Here is an 18,267-nt window from a genome sequence, read left to right on the forward strand (position 1 = left end):
CTACATATATATATACTATACATATAATGATATACGTATAGTGATGTAATATATGACATATATAATGATACTATACACTATAGCTTTAAATATAAAACAACTATACTCCATGTCTTAGACTGCTCAGGCTAATATAACAAAATAACATAGACTAGGTAGCTTAAATGACAAAAATTTATTTTGCACAATTCTGGAGGCTAGAAGCCCAAGATCAAGGTGCCAGCATGATCATTTTCCGGTGAGGGCTTTCTTCCTGGCTTGTAAAACAGCTACTTTCTCACTGTATCCCCACATGGCAGAGACATACACAACAAGTTCTCTGATGTCTATTATTATTATAAGTGTACTAATTCCATTATGAGGACCCCATCCTAATGACTTCATCTAAACCTAATTTACTCCCAAAGGCCTCATCTCCAGATACCATCAAAATGGGGATGAGAGCATCAATGTACGAATTTTAGGGGGAAACCATTCAATCCATAGCAGTCTACAAACCACACATTTCAGTCAACCAATCAACATTTTTTTTATGTGCAAGGCACTATTCTAGGAGTTGATAATATCATAGTTAAGTAAGAAAATTTATCCCACTAGGAACTTATATTCTGGGAGGAAAGAGAAACAGCCAAACAAGAACTATATAAACAAGTATGATTCAGCTAAGTTTTGAGGAAAATAAAAGAGGAATGGGATATGGGGAAGAACTACTTTAACCAGAAGGGTCAGAAAAAGGCTGTCTCAGCAAGGGGCTTTCGAATAGAGAGCGAAATAATAAAGATGAAGTAGCAATGAACAAACTAAACCAAGCAAAAAAAATGCTCAAATAGCATTTACTATACATAAGCATTCTTCCATTCAAGACACCATTCTCTGCATTGTTAAACAGTTTTACATAGTAGATTTCTTACCTATTCCTTTCAAAACCACAATGTCCTTCTTCCCTCAAACAGAATATGTAAACACACACAGCCTTCTCAACAAGTAAACATTCAATGAGAAAAGGAGAGTACAGCTCTTCAACTCTTACCAATATATAGCAATATCGCTTAAAACACTTATACCTGAGAAAAGTCCAAAGTTCAAAATTCAGCAAATGAACATAAAGACAACAAAGACACTGGGAGCCACCTAAACCCTTACCAAAATTTTCTCAAATTTCCAAACTCTGAATATGTCTTCTCCTTCAACATGCTTTTCTGGCCACTGTGATAAAATGTATCTTTTCTCTTTTATTTTATATGTAACTGTCTGGTTGAGATACTCTATGACTTACTTACCTGCCAAATAAAGTGTACTGATTTTATAAGCATTTGCTTCAAACTAGTCTTCATTTACTGCTGAGGTCTGTGGCTTTGTTCTAGAATGGCTGAGGTCAAAGTCTGACCTCAGATAAGTGGGAAATACAGTAAATACATCCTTAGAGATTGTAAACTAGAATATTCAAAAATAACAGGTTTGCTTCACCACTGCATGAGGATGAGGCTTAGCCACATTGTAAGTCCATGTTTTCCTATTTTGTGGCATTGCCATTAAGCACATAAAAAAAAAGAAAAAACTCACTAAGCACTTGTCAAAAACATGTACTGACTACAAAAAAAAGTCTGTGTGCACTCTGGGAATGTTCCTTGGGTGATTTACTATCTAGTAAAGAAGATAAAACATAGCCCTCTAAAGTGATAAATGTACTTATAAACAACCTAATAGCATATGGAGTAACCGTAAATAAACATCAAAACCATATTCTACCAAATTATATGTTCCTAAAAAGACCATGTTAAAGGGTTCTTAAATTTATAAGAAAAGAGATGAAATAATGTCATAGAAAAAGTATCATAATTATAATAGCATAGCATTTCTGAAATGTATTCACATAAACCTTGGTATTAGCATAGATCAAAAGAGGTCATATACTGTCTAACTTTGCAAGAAAGTAGGAAGATTTAGCATACAATCTTGAATCTCTCACAATAATAAATGAGTAAAAATTGTATGGCCAAGTGAATATAGTCAGCCGTCTGCATCTGTAGGTACTGCATCCAGGGATTTAACCAGCTGGGGGTAAAAAAGTATTAGGAAGAAATAAAATGCAACTGCACTGAACATATATAGACTTTTTCTCTTCTTATTATTATATTGTATTATTATGATACAATATAACAACAATTTACATAGCATTCACATTGTATTAGGTATTATAACTAATCTTGAACATATATAGACTTTTTCTCTTCTTATTATTATATTGTATTATTATGATACAATATAACAACAATTTACATAACATTCACATTGTATTAGGTATTATAACTAATCTAGAGATTATTTAAAGTGTACAGGAGGATGTGCACAGGTTATATGCAAATACTATGCCATTTTATATCAGGGACTTGAGCATTTATGGATTTTGGTATCTAAGAGAGGTCCTGGAGCCAAGCCCTCACAGATACTGAGGGACAACTGTATTTAGAATAAATGTTTAACTTTGCACAATGGCAGTATCGTAGCCAATGAGGTTTATCCAAGGCGGAATTACTGCTGACAGAATAGATGTTTGCTTAAGAGACTTTATGCAGAATCATGAGAATCTAAGCACCTAAATTTAAGGTGGACTTTTAATCCATTTTTTGGCATTAATACTTTTTTCTGCTGCAAATCTGTTTAATGATGCTAATTTGCTTAAATCATGGAATTATTTTTACATTTATAAGCATATTTTTTTATTTTCTATGTGCTAAAATATATGAAGTTTATTTGCTTAAATTCACTGAAACAGTTTACTTGATTTTTCTTTTAAATCATTTTAAATTTCCAAACTAACTGTTTACAAATTCTAAATACCTTAAAAAACATTTGGAACAGAAAAACTCATTTTACTTACTGAGTCAAGTCTAAGATGCATATTTCATCACACCTTAAGATTTCTGAATTAGGTGGTATTAAAATATAATTTAGTCTTTTCTGTCCCCTCAAAACCTATCAGTAAATTGATGGCATTCCTTAAACATCTATGTCATCTTGGACTTGAGGAAGTACTAGCAACTACTTTAAATGTCTACTACTGTGGATGATGACTAAGGTAGCAAGGCGGAAGAAAAACATTCTCACTGGCATCAATTAGTTTGTAGATTTTGAAAATGATATTCTCCCAATGACTTCAAAACTGTTCCATTTAGTTCCAATAAATAAAATGACAATTTGATTTTCTCAATTATTAGAACAGGGATAAGAAAATGACATAAGCCCTTTAAAATAAAAGCCAGCACAAAATTTCAAAAACCTGTACCTATATTGTTAATTCTCATAACTGCCTCCAATTCTTGGCATTTTTTGAGACTAAAATGTCAGTTAATTTTCTCATTGCTATTGTTATTCCATAACAAATAATTGAAAAAGAATTTTTTTTGGAGACAGGGTCTGGCTCTGTCACTGAGGTTAGAGTACAGTGGTGCAATCATAGCTCATTGCAACCTCAAACTCCTGGGCTTAAGCAATCCTTTAGTCTCAGCCTACCAAGTAGCTAGGAAAACAGGTGCACACACCATGCCCAGCAGCTGATTTTGTTTTTTGGTTTTGTTTTTTTTTTTTTTTTGAGAAATGGGGTCTCACTAAGTTGCCCAAGCTGGTCTCGATTTACCTGGGCTCAAGCAATCCTCCTGCCACAGCCTCCCAAAGTGTTGGGATTACAGATATGAACCACCGTACTAATAATCAAATTATTAAGTTGTACATTTTCCCCTCATGGTTAGAAAAGTAATAAATTGTTTTTGTTTCTATTAAAAACTGAATATTTAGGTGATAAAATTAATAAAATTTGTATACTCATTGTTTAAATGGTATCAAATAAGCTAGTTTTTTCTAATAAAAAAAGAGTTAAAGCTATTTTCATTTTTAAAAATAAATTTTTATTTTTGTGAAATGGCCCTTATTTTACTTAAGTTGCTGACTGCTAATCAGAGAATAAAGATAGTGAATGAGGAGAAACAGTATAAAAGTGAAATGTTTATTCTATAAATCAATACTTTAGTGAAGAAAGAAAAATGACTTAAGGTGCTTATTAGGAACATCAATCATGGTGTTGGTAATCAGTATCTGCAAATACTGATAAAAAGGTGCAAATACTGATTAAAAAAAGGTACAAATACAAGTTATATGTTTCAGTGCACAGAATCAAATAAGTGGTAACCCTACAGATATGCTTGTGATCACTGCACTCACCCCTACACACGGACATAAAACTAGTTCATCATCTTCTCTAAAAAAATAAATAAATAAATAATGAAGCTTGTCAACTTTAGTGGCTCTTACGCAAATGTATGATCAATTTTCTATAAAACTCAAGGTGAAAATAAACAATAAAAAAACTACTTGAAAAAATCATTTTTCTCCAAATATTTTTTCATTTCAACAATTCTTAGAGACACAGACACCCGTAAGTGCTTAATAACAGTATACAAAAATAAAGAAAATATGGTCTTTTCCTTCAAGTTTTATTGCTATGAGATTGAGAACTCCAGGTCCCAGCAATCTACTAATTAATTCCATAAAAAATAAGTATCCTCATGGAAAGCATGTGTTTAACCCTTCTTACCACACATAATTCCCTTTAACAGCAATCAGCAGGGAAAAGAATCTAAGAATATGGTATTAACAATGGTATAGCTTTTAGATGTCTCAAAAATCCCTTACAGAACAAATTTTTTAAAAAATAGAAGCACAAACTGGGATATTCCTATCACAAATCTATATCCTTTGTGAATGCCAAAATACGAACAGGTGAAGACAAACCATCAATAGTCCCAAAACGTGTATGGCATCCGAATCTGTGCAGGAAAAAAGATAAAAGTAACAGGACATCAGACAGACATGGCAACTCTGAAATGGCTAACAGAAACTCACTGGAGCGGTCAGCATGCCAGGATAAGAACAGTAGCTGAAACTGAGAGAGGTCTACACAATTTCAGGTAAGTACAAGCGGTCTTCAATAAGGAGTCAGTGGGCCCAAAAAACTCTAAATACTTTCCAGATAAAGCCCGACACTGAGGATAAATTGCTGGGAAAATCCAAATTGATCAAACCAGAGACAATAGAGAAGAAAGAGAGGGTCAAAATAAAAGTGGAAGAAGTAAATGAAGTCAGAAAATTATAAAATGTTGCCACCATATTTTTTTATCAGACAAAAACACAGGATTTTAAAATGAGAGAAAAAAACTATCTTAAATGACTCATTTAAAAAGTTTAAGAGAACCAATTTCATGTAAAAACAACAGAAGCACATTAGTTGAATCCCATACAATGCTATTATATGAAAAAAAGAAGGACCAGAATGACAGCCCTATAGAAAATAAAAGAATAGCAACAACAACAACAACAACAAAAATGGTGTGAGTTGGCTGAAAGTAAAAATAAATAAATAAATAAATAAAAAGAAAGATTAAAAACTCAACACAGTAAGCTAAAAGATACTCGGAAAATGATAAAGTAGATTAAAGAACAACATAAACCAAAGTTAGAACAACTCAGAAATGATGAGAGATTTTAGAAAAGAATTATGACAGAATAAATCATTTCAGAAATGATTATTTAAACTAAAGAATAAAAGGGGGAGCAAATTTTAGATCAAAAAGAAATGAAGCAATAAAAAGGAGTCAAGTAAAGACAAATGTAGAAGGCAAAGACTATCCAACATACAAATAACAGGAGTCACCATAAGGAAGACACAGTCAGAGAATAAAACAAACATTAAATTTATAATGTAATAACTTCTTAAAACTGTAAAGTAAGAAATTGAAACTACATATATTAGAAAGACATATTGTAAACCTAGAGGAATCAACCAAAAATAACCAAAAGCAGGATATAACAAGAAACTGGAAAAAGAATTAGATTGCTATTAGACTTTGACAGCAATGTTTTATGATAGAAGAAAATAATGTATTTCAGATGTTCATAGAAAGAATAGGAATTTCTATATGAGTCACTATGAAAAGGCCTCCAAGAAATAATCTTAACTAAATAAATATTTAGTACACTATTATCTAAATGAGACAGAAGGAAGGAGATATATGTATATTTATCATTGGCCTTGGTTTGCATTATAAAATATTCTACAAGGATTAAAAAAAAAAAACAGGAATTACCTGTTGAGGGCACAAAAGAACTAGGTGGATGTAGCAGTGGATGAGGTGTAGACTTTTCACTATGTATCTTTACTATATGCAGTTTTTGATGTTTGAATCACTTGAACACATTAATTAACTGGTGTCAGCCACTAATTTAGCATTTTTTGAAACTTTCCTGGAAAGTATAATGTGATCCTGGATTGAAGATTATTGTTCTAAAATTTAAGGAAGTCAAATAAGTGAAGCAAAACAGATGAAATGCAGAAATTCATGAAAACTACTGTATAAAGCAAAATTTTCAAGTTCATTGCTTGGACCTGAAAGTCTTATTTTTAAGAATATACAAGGTCAGGTATGGTGCTCATGCCTGTAATCCCAGCATTTTAGAAGGCCAAGGTGGGCAGATCACCTGAGGTCAGGAGTTCAAAGCCAGCCTGGTGAACATGGTGAGACCGCATCTCTACTAAAAATACAAAAATTAGCCGGGTGTGGTGGTACATGCCTGTAATTCCAGCTGCTTCAGAGGCTGAGGCACAAGAATCGCTTGAACCCAGGAGGTGGAAGTTGCAGTGAGCCAAGATCATGCCACTGATTCCAGCCTAGGCAACAAGAGCGAAACTCCTTCTCAAAAAAAAAAAATATATATATATATACAACTGACACATTAAGTAAAATACCCTTAACATGTTGTTCTTTCTATATAAATAATTCTACCTGTTTGGTTTGAATAAACTTTTCTACACTATATAGACATGTTTTAATGAATGTAAATGCTTATTATGGCAATGTTTATTATTCTAATACAGTTTGACAAAGAGGTCTTCCAAATTTTAGTATTTAACCTATGGATTGAATAATTCAATCATTCAATTAGCTTTGAAATAAGAAAGAAAATACTTGACCATATCTCACAATGATTGATCTCTCACAGTGACTCTCATTTTATAAGGTCTATGAAGAGGATGGGATTCCTAACAACAGCAATACATACATTTCCCAATATCAAATCTAATCTAAAATATACTACTAAAAGAAATGCATGTAAGACCAACTAAAATATAAAATCCTTATTCTTTCATTTTTTACATTCCATTTATTAATTACTCTTTCTCTTGTCAGACTAAAATTCTGACAAAGATACATCTTCAGAGTGTTTAGTCATGCCAAAAAATATGTGAATAAACAGAATGTCTTCAAGTGATGCTTAATGTGTACTAATATTTCCTTCAGCATTTTCCAATCCTACATAAGACCGCAAACTATATTTTGGGTTACCTACACATAACTGCTAAATTCTCTACATACCAGATCATCAAGTTAACTATTCTGGGTAGTCAAGCAACTGATCTAATCTACCCCTTAACCAACTTTATAAAGCACAATTATTATAGTAGCCTCTTGCCAAGCGCCCAATGTCCAACACCTGATTAGTACTTATTTTTAAAGAGTACATGAAAAAATTTAGATTAATATCACCTGGTACTTAAATAATACAATCTGTGAAATCAGCAACAGAATGTAAGTAGTAGTCTGGGGCTGTATAAATCCATTTATAGGTAAATTTAAGGTCCTCTGAAACACTTTATTTTCATAAAACAGTACTAGTTGTTTTTTTTCTAATTAAATTTTCAAGCCAAATAATCAAGCTGCTGTAGCCACGAGGCACTGCAATAGAAAATGGAATGTGAAAGAATTAAGTCCAGTCTTTAAAAAGTTTACACAAAAAATTCCCAAAGTTAGCCATAGATACCAATACTGACGACTATCAAAGATAATAATTTTATAACCAGCTGTGTCTGGTAACTGAATTTTTAGAAATGTGGCAGCATGAGGACATGTGCTATCTGATAAGCTGCCAAATTTCCTGAGTGCTTGTCACAGGTGTTGACCCACTTGTTACAGGAGTCAAAGAAAGGAGACAAAAGGGACTGGAATCCAAGTTGTACTAAAATGAGGAGTTCTCTATTCAAGTTTTGTGAAAGTCCTTTAAATAGCTATTTCTGATAAATGCAGCATGACTCACTTTTCTTCCTCTGGTTAGGCTACACACCCTGGACAGAACAGGAAAAGGGGACATAGCACACACCCCCATTGTACTGTAGAGTTCACAGTATTTATTTCCTTTTGTTATGGCACATTCACGCCTCTCCACCTATCCTGGTAATTAGACCATATCACATAAAATAACACTGTTAGAATTATCTGTAATCATTAATGTTGTTTTTTAAAAGTTTGTTTAAAGGTTTTACAAACATTCCATTTATTAATTACTCTTTCTCTTGTCAGACAAAAATTCTGACAGATACATCCAAAACCTGGCCTAAGTAGAGGAGTAGATTTTCCAAAATTGAAAACTCAGAGCCCAGTATTCTGAAATCAGGTGAAAATATTTAGAATTTTCATGGTGAGAAATAGCTATAAATTTTGTTTTCCTTTTTCTATATTGTCCACATTTTCCAGACTAAACATACTATTTTTATAAATACATACACATACTAACATTTCTTAAGGAGAAAGAACTTCTCAGCTAATTTAATCTAGCAATATCTTACTGGACTCCTAAATGTTTTGCTTTATTTAGGATACCACAGAGATGCAGGCACCAGTATATTGTTCCTGTCATCATAAATAACTCTTTTCATTTCATTAAGCTTCACAGACATTTAAAAGACCTGTATGTTAGATACCTTGATATTAAAAAATTGCCATATTCTACAGAAAATATGTCATAAATAAGATTCAATTATCTAAAGGATGACTGGCAGACCATAAATCCAAACAAGAAATTTAATATATATTCACTGTTTGTATTAGTCCGTTTTCACACTGCTGATAAAGACATACCCGAGACTAGGCAACTTATAAAAGAAAGAGGTTTAATGGACTCACAGTTCCACTTGGCTGAGGAGGCCTGACAATCATGACGGAAAGTGAAAGGCACGTCTCACATGGCAGCAGACAAGAAAAGAGAACTTGCACAGGGAAACTTCCCTTTATAAAACCATCAGATCTCGTGAGACATTTACTATCACAAGAATAGCACAAGAAAGACACATCCCCATGATTCAGTTATCTGCCACCAGGTCCCTCCCACAACATGTGGGAATTATGAAAGCTACAATTCAAGATAAGATTTGAGTGGGGACACAGCCAAACCATATCACTATTTAAAAACTTACTTTGCTAATATTTCATCCTATACATATTTAACATACAGTAGCCTCCTCTGACACTCACAAATTTAATCACATCTCTTATTCCTAAGAAATTATTAGGTAGAAACGACTTTGTGTTAGTTTGAAAGAAGTCCATAACCCTCAGAAAGAACTGGATTGCAGAAAGGTCAAATACGGAAGCCTAAGATTTCTAAATTCTTCCTGAATCAGGTATTTACAATACAATGTAAATATTTTTGTTGAAAATACACTTTCAGAATATCTAACACATACACATAAATATGCACAAACTTAGTAAATATAAAGCAGATATAGAGATTTATGTATTATCTCCCATTTCGAATTATCCATATATTTTTATGCATCCTTCCCCTATCTAGAATGACTCCATGGGAGCTCATTAACCTGTTTCCCCCCCTCCAAAAAAAACCGACTCAGTTACCTGTTTCAAATTAATGTATTTTAACTTTGATATCAATTTCCTGATGTAGCTACAACAAAGAATAACTAAAATTTAAAAGGTTGCTTTCTATCCCACTTCCAGATTAAAATTAAAAAGACACACTTCTCCCTATTTCTATCAATAAATAGAGCTAAAAAGTTTGGACATTTTATTAAAACAAATTTAAGAGGATTCTGGAATGCAGAGGGAAGGCAGACTAACTAGGGACCTGGGAATCCAAGGAATGACAAAGCAGTGAGTTCTGTGAGTTTTCTTTTAGCCTCATATATCCCAAACTGGGGAGTGGAATAGCCAGGAACCAGGAAACACCACCAGGCACAAAAGCCCCAATAAAAGTCAATCCTCTGTAACAAAAGGGCCATCCATGAAAGGCACAATCTAGCAAGACAGAAAACTTTTAGACAATAAACATCCTACACCAACCAAATACCAAGGAAAAAAAATTAAAAAAAAAAACACGCATGGCCCTAACTTTGAAACTTTTAATCAACAGTAAACAATGACTCAAACAAAATACTTCCTTCTAAATAGTCATAGTGTAGGCCTATTGAACAATGTCCCTATAGGACACTGAAAAGACACACTGCTCACCTTTTTCCTTATTTCCAAGTTTCACCTTTATTTTTAAACCACCTCTGTCACAAAACGCCGAGTACTGAGCCTAGATTTCCACTCTCGCCCCAGCAACAATGCAGTGCCCATAGATGACCTCGATGTGGTATCAGAGAAAACCAAGTGGCTGTGAAGACAGTTTTAGGACTTCTATCCCCATCCAAAAGGAAAAAGACTCTCTCTCCCTCCTTTCCTGTGTCAGAGGGAGCTGAGTGGGAAGCCAGAACTTTTATAACTATCCAGAGGTAAGAAGATCTCACCTAATCTCACAGTAAGGCACCCGTGGAACAGTAATAAGGTGCCTCTCCTGCTCCCAGCCAGGGATGTATCTGCTAAGGCCTGTGGGAGCCCTGAAATCCCACCTTATCTCAGGAGTAAGGCAGTATCCCTCCTACCCAGGGTGTCAAAGGGGGCTGAGTGGAAAACTTGTCATTTTACTTGCACCTGACATTAACAAAATGGTTAATCTTTTCCCAAACTATACAGTATCAGATGAGGCCTGCTAAAATACAAGATTTAAATAAGATCCATGGTATCATACAAAATACCCAAAATATGCAGGATAAAATTAAAAAACACTCATCATACTAAGAATCAGAAAAATCTCAACTTGGGTAAGAAAATACTATCAATACTAACACTGAGATGATATTTTTCTAACAAGGATTTTAAAGCAACCATAATAAAAATGCTTCGGCAGGGAATTATGAACATGCTTGAAACAAACAGAATAGAAAGTTTAAGCACAGAATGGAAGACATGAAGGAGAACCAAATGGAAATTTTAGAACTGAAATATACAATAACCAAATAAAAAACAAAGAATTGGCACATCAAATGAATGGAAGGGACTGAGGATAGAAATGCTTTCCTCAGAGATGGTATGGTGACATATAAACTGAACAGTATGCCTACTTTAACTTCGATTTGGCTATGAGACCTCCTGGTACATTTTTCTATAATTTATTTAGCCAAGGTGTTTAACACTCCGTAAGTTACTTTTTTATTCCCATGCTATAAAAAGGAGAGAGAAGCCTATTGGTCCTAAAATGAAGTCATCTGAAAAAAGTTTTCTTTGAAAGTACTGATTCCTACAAAAGGAACTAGCTTTGAAGACTCAAGTCATCACTCCTAGATTATCACTACTAATAGTAAACGCAGTGAGACAACAATGATAATGCCAGATAGCATTTATATTGGTCATTAATGTAAAAACAACCCAAAGTGATATACGTTAAGTCTCACGTAGTCTCTCTGATATGTTACTGTTCCCATTTATAGATGGAAAAACTGAACTCTCAAAGATGTATGTCTCACTAAAGGGTCCAGAATAAGTCATTCAGTGGAGACAAAGAAACACAAAGTTATCTCATTATTCAGTACTATGCCTTTTAATGAGCACCATAGTTCCAAGGATGAGGTCAGTAAGTGTGGCTATACACAATGTAATTAGTCCTTGGGGAGCAGGGTGCATGATATTAGTTCATCTATTCAATTCATCCAACAGTATTCATTGAACATGCACTATATGCCAAGTACTACTGGGAAGGAAAACTCCTTAATCTCAAGGAATTTACACTGTAGTGGAGAAAAGACAGAAAATAAACAAATCAAAATAAAATAACAGGTAGGAATAAGTGGTATGGAAAAGAAAAAAATAAAAAGGGCTAGGGGATGCTGAGCAAGTACAAAGGGCCTTATTTTATACGGCATGATTAAGAAAAGCCTCCACAAGAGTAGCATTTGAGCAAATATCAGAAGGAAGCTAGAGTTCAGCGAGAGCTGTTAAAAGTATAATTTTCAAAAAGTTAATCTGACTCATGTAAATACCAATTGAAGATATACCAAAGATTTATTCTGTTCATTTACTAATGAATTAATCATTTATCTTAAGACTGAATGAATATTAAGACTGGTTCAAGAAGCATTTGAAGAACAGGATTTATATAGGAAATTTAACAATGGAGTGTTAACTAAGAGCACTAGGTTAGAGACGAAACTGGTTAATATCCTATAAGACCGAATGAATAAGATGCTAAGACTGGTTTAAGCAGCATGTGAAGAACAGGATTTAGATAGGAAATTTAACAACATGGAGTGTTGGACTAAAAGCACTAGGTTAGAGATAAAACTTGTTAATATCCTACAGGGCAATTAATTATATTCTTAGAAGTTATCTTTTCTAACAGACAGAATTATTCACATCTCTTCAGGGGAAAAAAATCTATAAATTAACATGTAACTTCACTACATCTGAGACTTTTATTCAAGAATAAACAGTGAGTCAAATAAAGTACTTTCTCCTAAGTACTCCTGAGGTGGGCACATTAAACAATGTCATCACAGGCGCTGAAAAGACACACTGCCTGCGTTTTTCTTATTTCCAAGTTTTGTATTTTTAAGAAACTTATCTACAGGAGGAACAGCATTCCAGGCAGAGATATGTGAGTGAATCATGGACCATACCCCTCCAACAGGCAAAGAATGTCCTTCCCCACACATACTCACACATTCACCTATACCTTATTATAAAGCTTGGTGTAAATAAATACCTGAGGGTAAACTGGAGAAGCTTGAAAATGTATATTGGAATGAAAATAGGAATTGAGTCTGGGATCTGATTTGATTTACATTTTTAAAACACTACTCTTACCTTCTGAATTAAAAACTCATGAAGGAAAAGAACAAGGATGGAAGCCAGAAGACCACTTAGGAGACTATTACAGTGATCCAGGCAAATAAACAAGTAAATATATAATTTGTCAAATGTAAAAGGTGCTAGGAATAAAAATAAAGCAGACTATGATAAGGTGGATGGAGAGGATGTCAGCATTGTCTGGAAAGGCTTATCTGATAAGGTAATACTTGAACAGAGACTTGAAGGCTATGAAGAAAACCATGCAGGTGTCTGAGGGAATCTGAGCACTCTGGACATCAGGAAAAAGAAAAATGACTGAGGAAAAAGAGGCAAGGAAAAGAGAGGAAGAAGGGACATAAGGGAACACAGAGCCTTGAAAACCAGTTTAAGGACTTGGCTTTTAGTGTGGGAAAGATAAGAAGCCCACGAAGGTTTTAGAACAGAAAAATGACATGACTAGCTTTAAGTTTCAATCAGATCACAGTGGCTGCAATGGGGGGAATGGTCTGCACGTGGGCAGTGACAAAAACAAAAGACTAGTTAGAATATACTTTAGTAATCCAAGGGAGAAATAATGATAATATACAATATGTTAATAGCGCTAACCATGATGATAAATGGTTGAAACCTGGATATTCTGAAGGTACAGCCAACAAATCCTGCTAAAGAAACAGACATTGAGTAAGTACAAAAAGGAATGAGTTAGTTTTAGTCTTAGCAATTAGAAAGATGGAGTTGCCATTTACTGTGTTAGGTTAGACTGTAGAAGAAATAAATAAGAAAATTTAGGAAGGAGAAAAGGAGACAATTTATTTTAAAAAGTTAAGTGTCTCAGTTCTGGATTACAGGATTCTAAATGTAATTCAAATGTAATTATTATAACAAAAATTAAAATAAACAGTTCCCAAAATGTATCCATCAGAAACAGAATATTTCTTACCAAATTGTTTGGGCCTCAAACTACCAATCCTCAGGGCTGCTCACAGACTCATATTTTTCAAAATGGGTGTCTTCCCATTAATTTAGCCCATGTTGGTCAGTTTTATATATTTAAGCAAGTATCTGATTCTTCATTCATAAGATATTCATTATGCACTTTTTGAAATTATAGCACATGCTTCATCAAAAGGCTTACATTTTAAATCTTAAGTTCAATCGCCTTACCTGAAGTTCTTTGTATCTATCTTGAAAAGAAATGGCCTCTTGCTCTTTTTCTTTTAGAAAGCCTTTTTCTAAGACATTATGCTTTTCCATCAATGATTCCACATCCTAAAATAAAAATCCAAATACAAGCTTTGTAATATTTAATGGCATAAAATATAATTAGTTTTTCCAATGAACATGTCAGAAAACATTTGTCAGAGAAAGAATCCATGGGAAGTACGGCTTAAAATCTAACAATATTATAAATTATATGCTTCACTCTAATTTCTAGGCCAATATCAAACATGGACACAACATTTACTCATTCCAACAAATGAATATGAGCATCTCAACTAATTTCATCAACATAATCTACCTCTACATACACTTCCTATAAATTTGCTATATATTCACAGGGAAGAAAGCATAAGTAAAGAATTTACTAAAATGGCTGTATACCTAAGTACTCTCGTCAAATATCCCGTGATGCCTAACTTCCCATAGGGAAAAGTTGATGTCGCAAAATTTCACCTCCTCATAAGAAACACAATACTACCTGCTTTCAAAGTAAATAAAAATAAACCAAAAAAGAAAGCAATAGTTAGAAAAAACCTAGTAAACGATGTTCATATCTTTAAAAGTACATATGTAAAATATATTTCTTATCAAAGGCTTTTCTAAGTGATAAGCTCATGACTGCTTTAAACCTACAACCAAGGGAGAAAAGTATCTTCTTCCTCTGATGAGTTTTTAATCAGAGTTTGAGATTGTATCAAATTTCTAATATTTGCAATTCAAACATTTCTTAGGCAAATGTAAATATACCTGTTTAATCCTCTGTTTTTCTTCTTCAGATACTTTGAGTTTAATCTCCAGACTTGAAATTTTTTGCTGAAGCTGTATGTTAGATACATTGGCTCCAGGATCCTCAGAATCATCCACAAGGGCAATTGTTCCATTACTTTTTTCATCAGTTAAACCCAATGGAAAAAGTGAGATATCCAGATGAGTGTGTGTTGATTGCTGAATCTAAACCACATTAAAAAAAAAAAAATACACAAGAGAGGAAAGTTTACACTATACCAATAATGAAAATATCCAAAGGGCACTAGAAACCACATTTGGAAATTAAGTTGTTGAAAAGGTTCCGAAATTATTTCACCCTTTAAGTAAATCAAGAGAAGACCTCAAACTTTTACAACAACCCGATCTTTGCTGTAAGAAACAAAATTTCCTCTTAATTTTGAAATCTAAAGTATTCATTATTTTGCTACCAATGCACTAAAAGACTTAAAACTTTTTCCTGTGCTTGAAAATGTATGAATAAGGATAGACATATCTGGTTGTTAACAGTTCTTAAATTTACACACAGACCTAGAATTTGTTTATATTTTAAACTGTAAATCAAACTCTGAAATTTATCAATGACCTCTATTGATCACCACTGTCTCGCAAAATTAACAGGTGACTCAAAATTGTGTACAGCACTTTAGAAATTGGGACTACCTCCAGCAGCTAGCATAAATTCTTGCTTTAAAAAATATTTGAATGAATAAACCTTATAACTGCTATATTTTTGGTTTTTACTCTAAAATTGAAATAGTTGCTTGAATACCTGAAAATGTGCGGTAAGATTCGCTGAAAAGAGAAATACTTATTCTTCTTTGTATTATTTGCCCTTTTCAAGTTCAAGATTTGAAATGCAAAGCCAAGTAAAGTTTAATAAATGAGATACTCAAATCATACTTTGGTAACTAAGGCTACTTAAATACTTTGCAATTGTGCCACGAAACAAACATATTATATAGTTTTTTTGAATTCTAAGTATTAGCCTCAAAATTAGAATATCTATTGCAGAAATACTTCTTTTAGACAAATAGACTAAAAAAGAAATTAAAAAAGCATCAATTAAATTAGCAGGCAATTTTTTAAATATGCAAACCTCCTTTAAAAATATGTTTGTCTTTACCTGTGCTTTTGGAATAGTTTGACTCACAATGCTATTCTCTGCATGTGTATTCTCTGGTGATGAAATAATGGCATCAGAAGAGAGGCAGCCAATGGAAGAAGAGTGATCACGGTCCAGTACAATCTCAGGAGAAGATGGTGAAAGATGGACTCCAGATACTAAAGAAAAACAACAACAACAAAAAGGATAGGATTATTAAAGAGAAAACAGAGAGGGAACAGGTTGAAAGGAAGAAAGAGAGCTGAAATAGAGGAAAAGAAAAAAGTAAGGAAAGTAAAAGCAATGAGAGTGAAAAATCAGGATTCTATGACTATTCCTCAGGGCCCAATCTGTCAAAGCTAAAACTAGTGTTTTTAATTTAACATGACACTTCCATGTAAGATCCAGGCAAACAAAATAGTTTTATAAAGTCTTAGTGTTTACATACCAACACAGTGCCATAAGGAGTACATTTCCAACATAGAGAAAATACTCATATATATATATTATATATTCATACATTTCATTCAGAAAAATCCATTTAATTTTTTAAAAAGCGCTAGAGTACCTGCCAGTGCCAGTCACAGGCATTACGGACTGAAGAGACAGCAGTGAGCAATACAGATGCACCCATGTACTCAATGGCTTTATGACTCGGTAGGCAAGTCAACCAATTAATATTTATTACAATAAAATAAGGGGAAAGAACAATTACTTTGAAACAACTAATCCAACAATATCTGCATTAAAGTCTCTTTTGTAACAAACAAAAGGTTTTTCATGCTAAAATAAAGTCAGTTTAAGTTTGCTGAATTGTCCATACAGAAAAATAATAACTTTTCTTTTCTTTTTCAATTAGCTTTAAGAAAAATAGATTGTGATTAGAGCTCAAACATAAAGGTCCTGAAAGGGAATCCAAATATCAAGTATGACATAGGACAAAAGTACGGATACAAGCAAGATAAACATGTCGTACATATATTACTTGATTTTCCAGTGTTCTTTCTAAAAATTCAAATAAGTTTGTATTATGTATTTTAAAATTTAAGGAAAGTGAGTCACTTTTTGGTGCAGCCCATTTATACATTTTAACTTTCTAAACTATAAAGACCTTTACTCCACATTGGCATCAGCAACGTCAGTGAAGTTCTACCATAAACTCTGGAAGGCAGCTCACAATGAAAATTGCATGTTTCCCTGAAGAAAGACATTTATAAGGCCATTAGATATAAACAAAATAACAAATACATCAATTTGTGATTGATATTCTAAGAATTCAATTATCTTATACACACTTTTATTATGTAGCAATATTGCATTTTTAGCAATATTGCATTTTTGAGATATTATGTGCCATACTATATAATTAATATAGTCTAGCTTCACCCATAGGCATTTCTTTTTTTTCTTTTTTTTTAGACGGAGTCTCACCCCGTTACCCAGGCTGGAGTACAATGGCGTGATCTTGGCTCACTGCAATTTCCACCTCCTGGGTTCAAGCAATTCTCCTGCCTCAGCCTCCCAAGTAGCTGGGATTACAGGCACTCGCCACCACGCTCAGCTAATTTTTGTATTTTTAGTAGAGATGGGTTTCACCATGTTGGCCAGGATAGTCTCGATCTCCTGACCTCATGATCCGCCCGCCTCGGCCTCCCAAAGTGCTAGGATTACAGGTGTGAGCGACCACACCTGGCCAAGCATTTCAATTCTTTAACTCAAATACAGAAAAGTGAAATTTTAATTGATGTTTGTACTTGGTATCCCTACTTCGGAAATTATTTTTTTTCTAATCTTCACTATTCTATACAAGTAGAATAGTGAGAGTTCTTCAAAATGTCAAAATATTCCCACTTCTAATTCTGTATCATAATTTACAACAAAAATATTACTAATGAATTTTTAAAGGCATGAAAATAACTAGTACAGTGGAGTGAGAAGGAATACAGCCTTGTGATTAAGAGCATAGACTCTAGAACCACACAGCCATACCAGGTATAGAACAATGGACAAGTTACTTAACTTCTCTGTGCTTCAGTTTTCTCATCTATAAAATGGGCAGAGATTTTGCTGATAAGGTTGAAATTGTGGAAAACATGTAAAGCATTTAGTAAAGTGTTGATATTTTATTATTTCAAAGATTATCATTAAAATTTATTGAGCAAGTAT

At 33.4% G+C, this 18,267-nt stretch overlaps 1 protein-coding gene across 7 annotated transcripts in view; it reads right to left on the reverse strand.

The window, feature by feature from the left end:
- CCDC91 (coiled-coil domain containing 91) overlaps positions 1 to 18,267 on the reverse strand; it is a 388,370-nt gene that overhangs the window by 258,574 nt on the left and 111,529 nt on the right. For 6 of the 7 annotated variants that reach the window (XM_055095798.2, XM_063593136.1, XM_055095799.2 and 3 more), the window contains 3 exons: positions 16,123 to 16,280; positions 14,979 to 15,182; positions 14,175 to 14,279 (listed from right to left, as the gene is read on the reverse strand). In XM_055095798.2, coding sequence (XP_054951773.1) covers positions 14,175 to 14,279; positions 14,979 to 15,182; positions 16,123 to 16,280 — 467 coding nt within the window. Of the gene's footprint in view, positions 1 to 14,174; positions 14,280 to 14,978; positions 15,183 to 16,122; positions 16,281 to 17,212; positions 17,294 to 18,267 lie in introns of those variants that run through there. The other variant, XM_063593139.1, reaches the window with a different exon arrangement.

Source organism: Pan paniscus, chromosome 10, assembly GCF_029289425.2.
Source record: "Pan paniscus chromosome 10, NHGRI_mPanPan1-v2.0_pri, whole genome shotgun sequence".
Taxonomy (NCBI): Eukaryota; Metazoa; Chordata; class Mammalia; order Primates; family Hominidae; genus Pan; species Pan paniscus.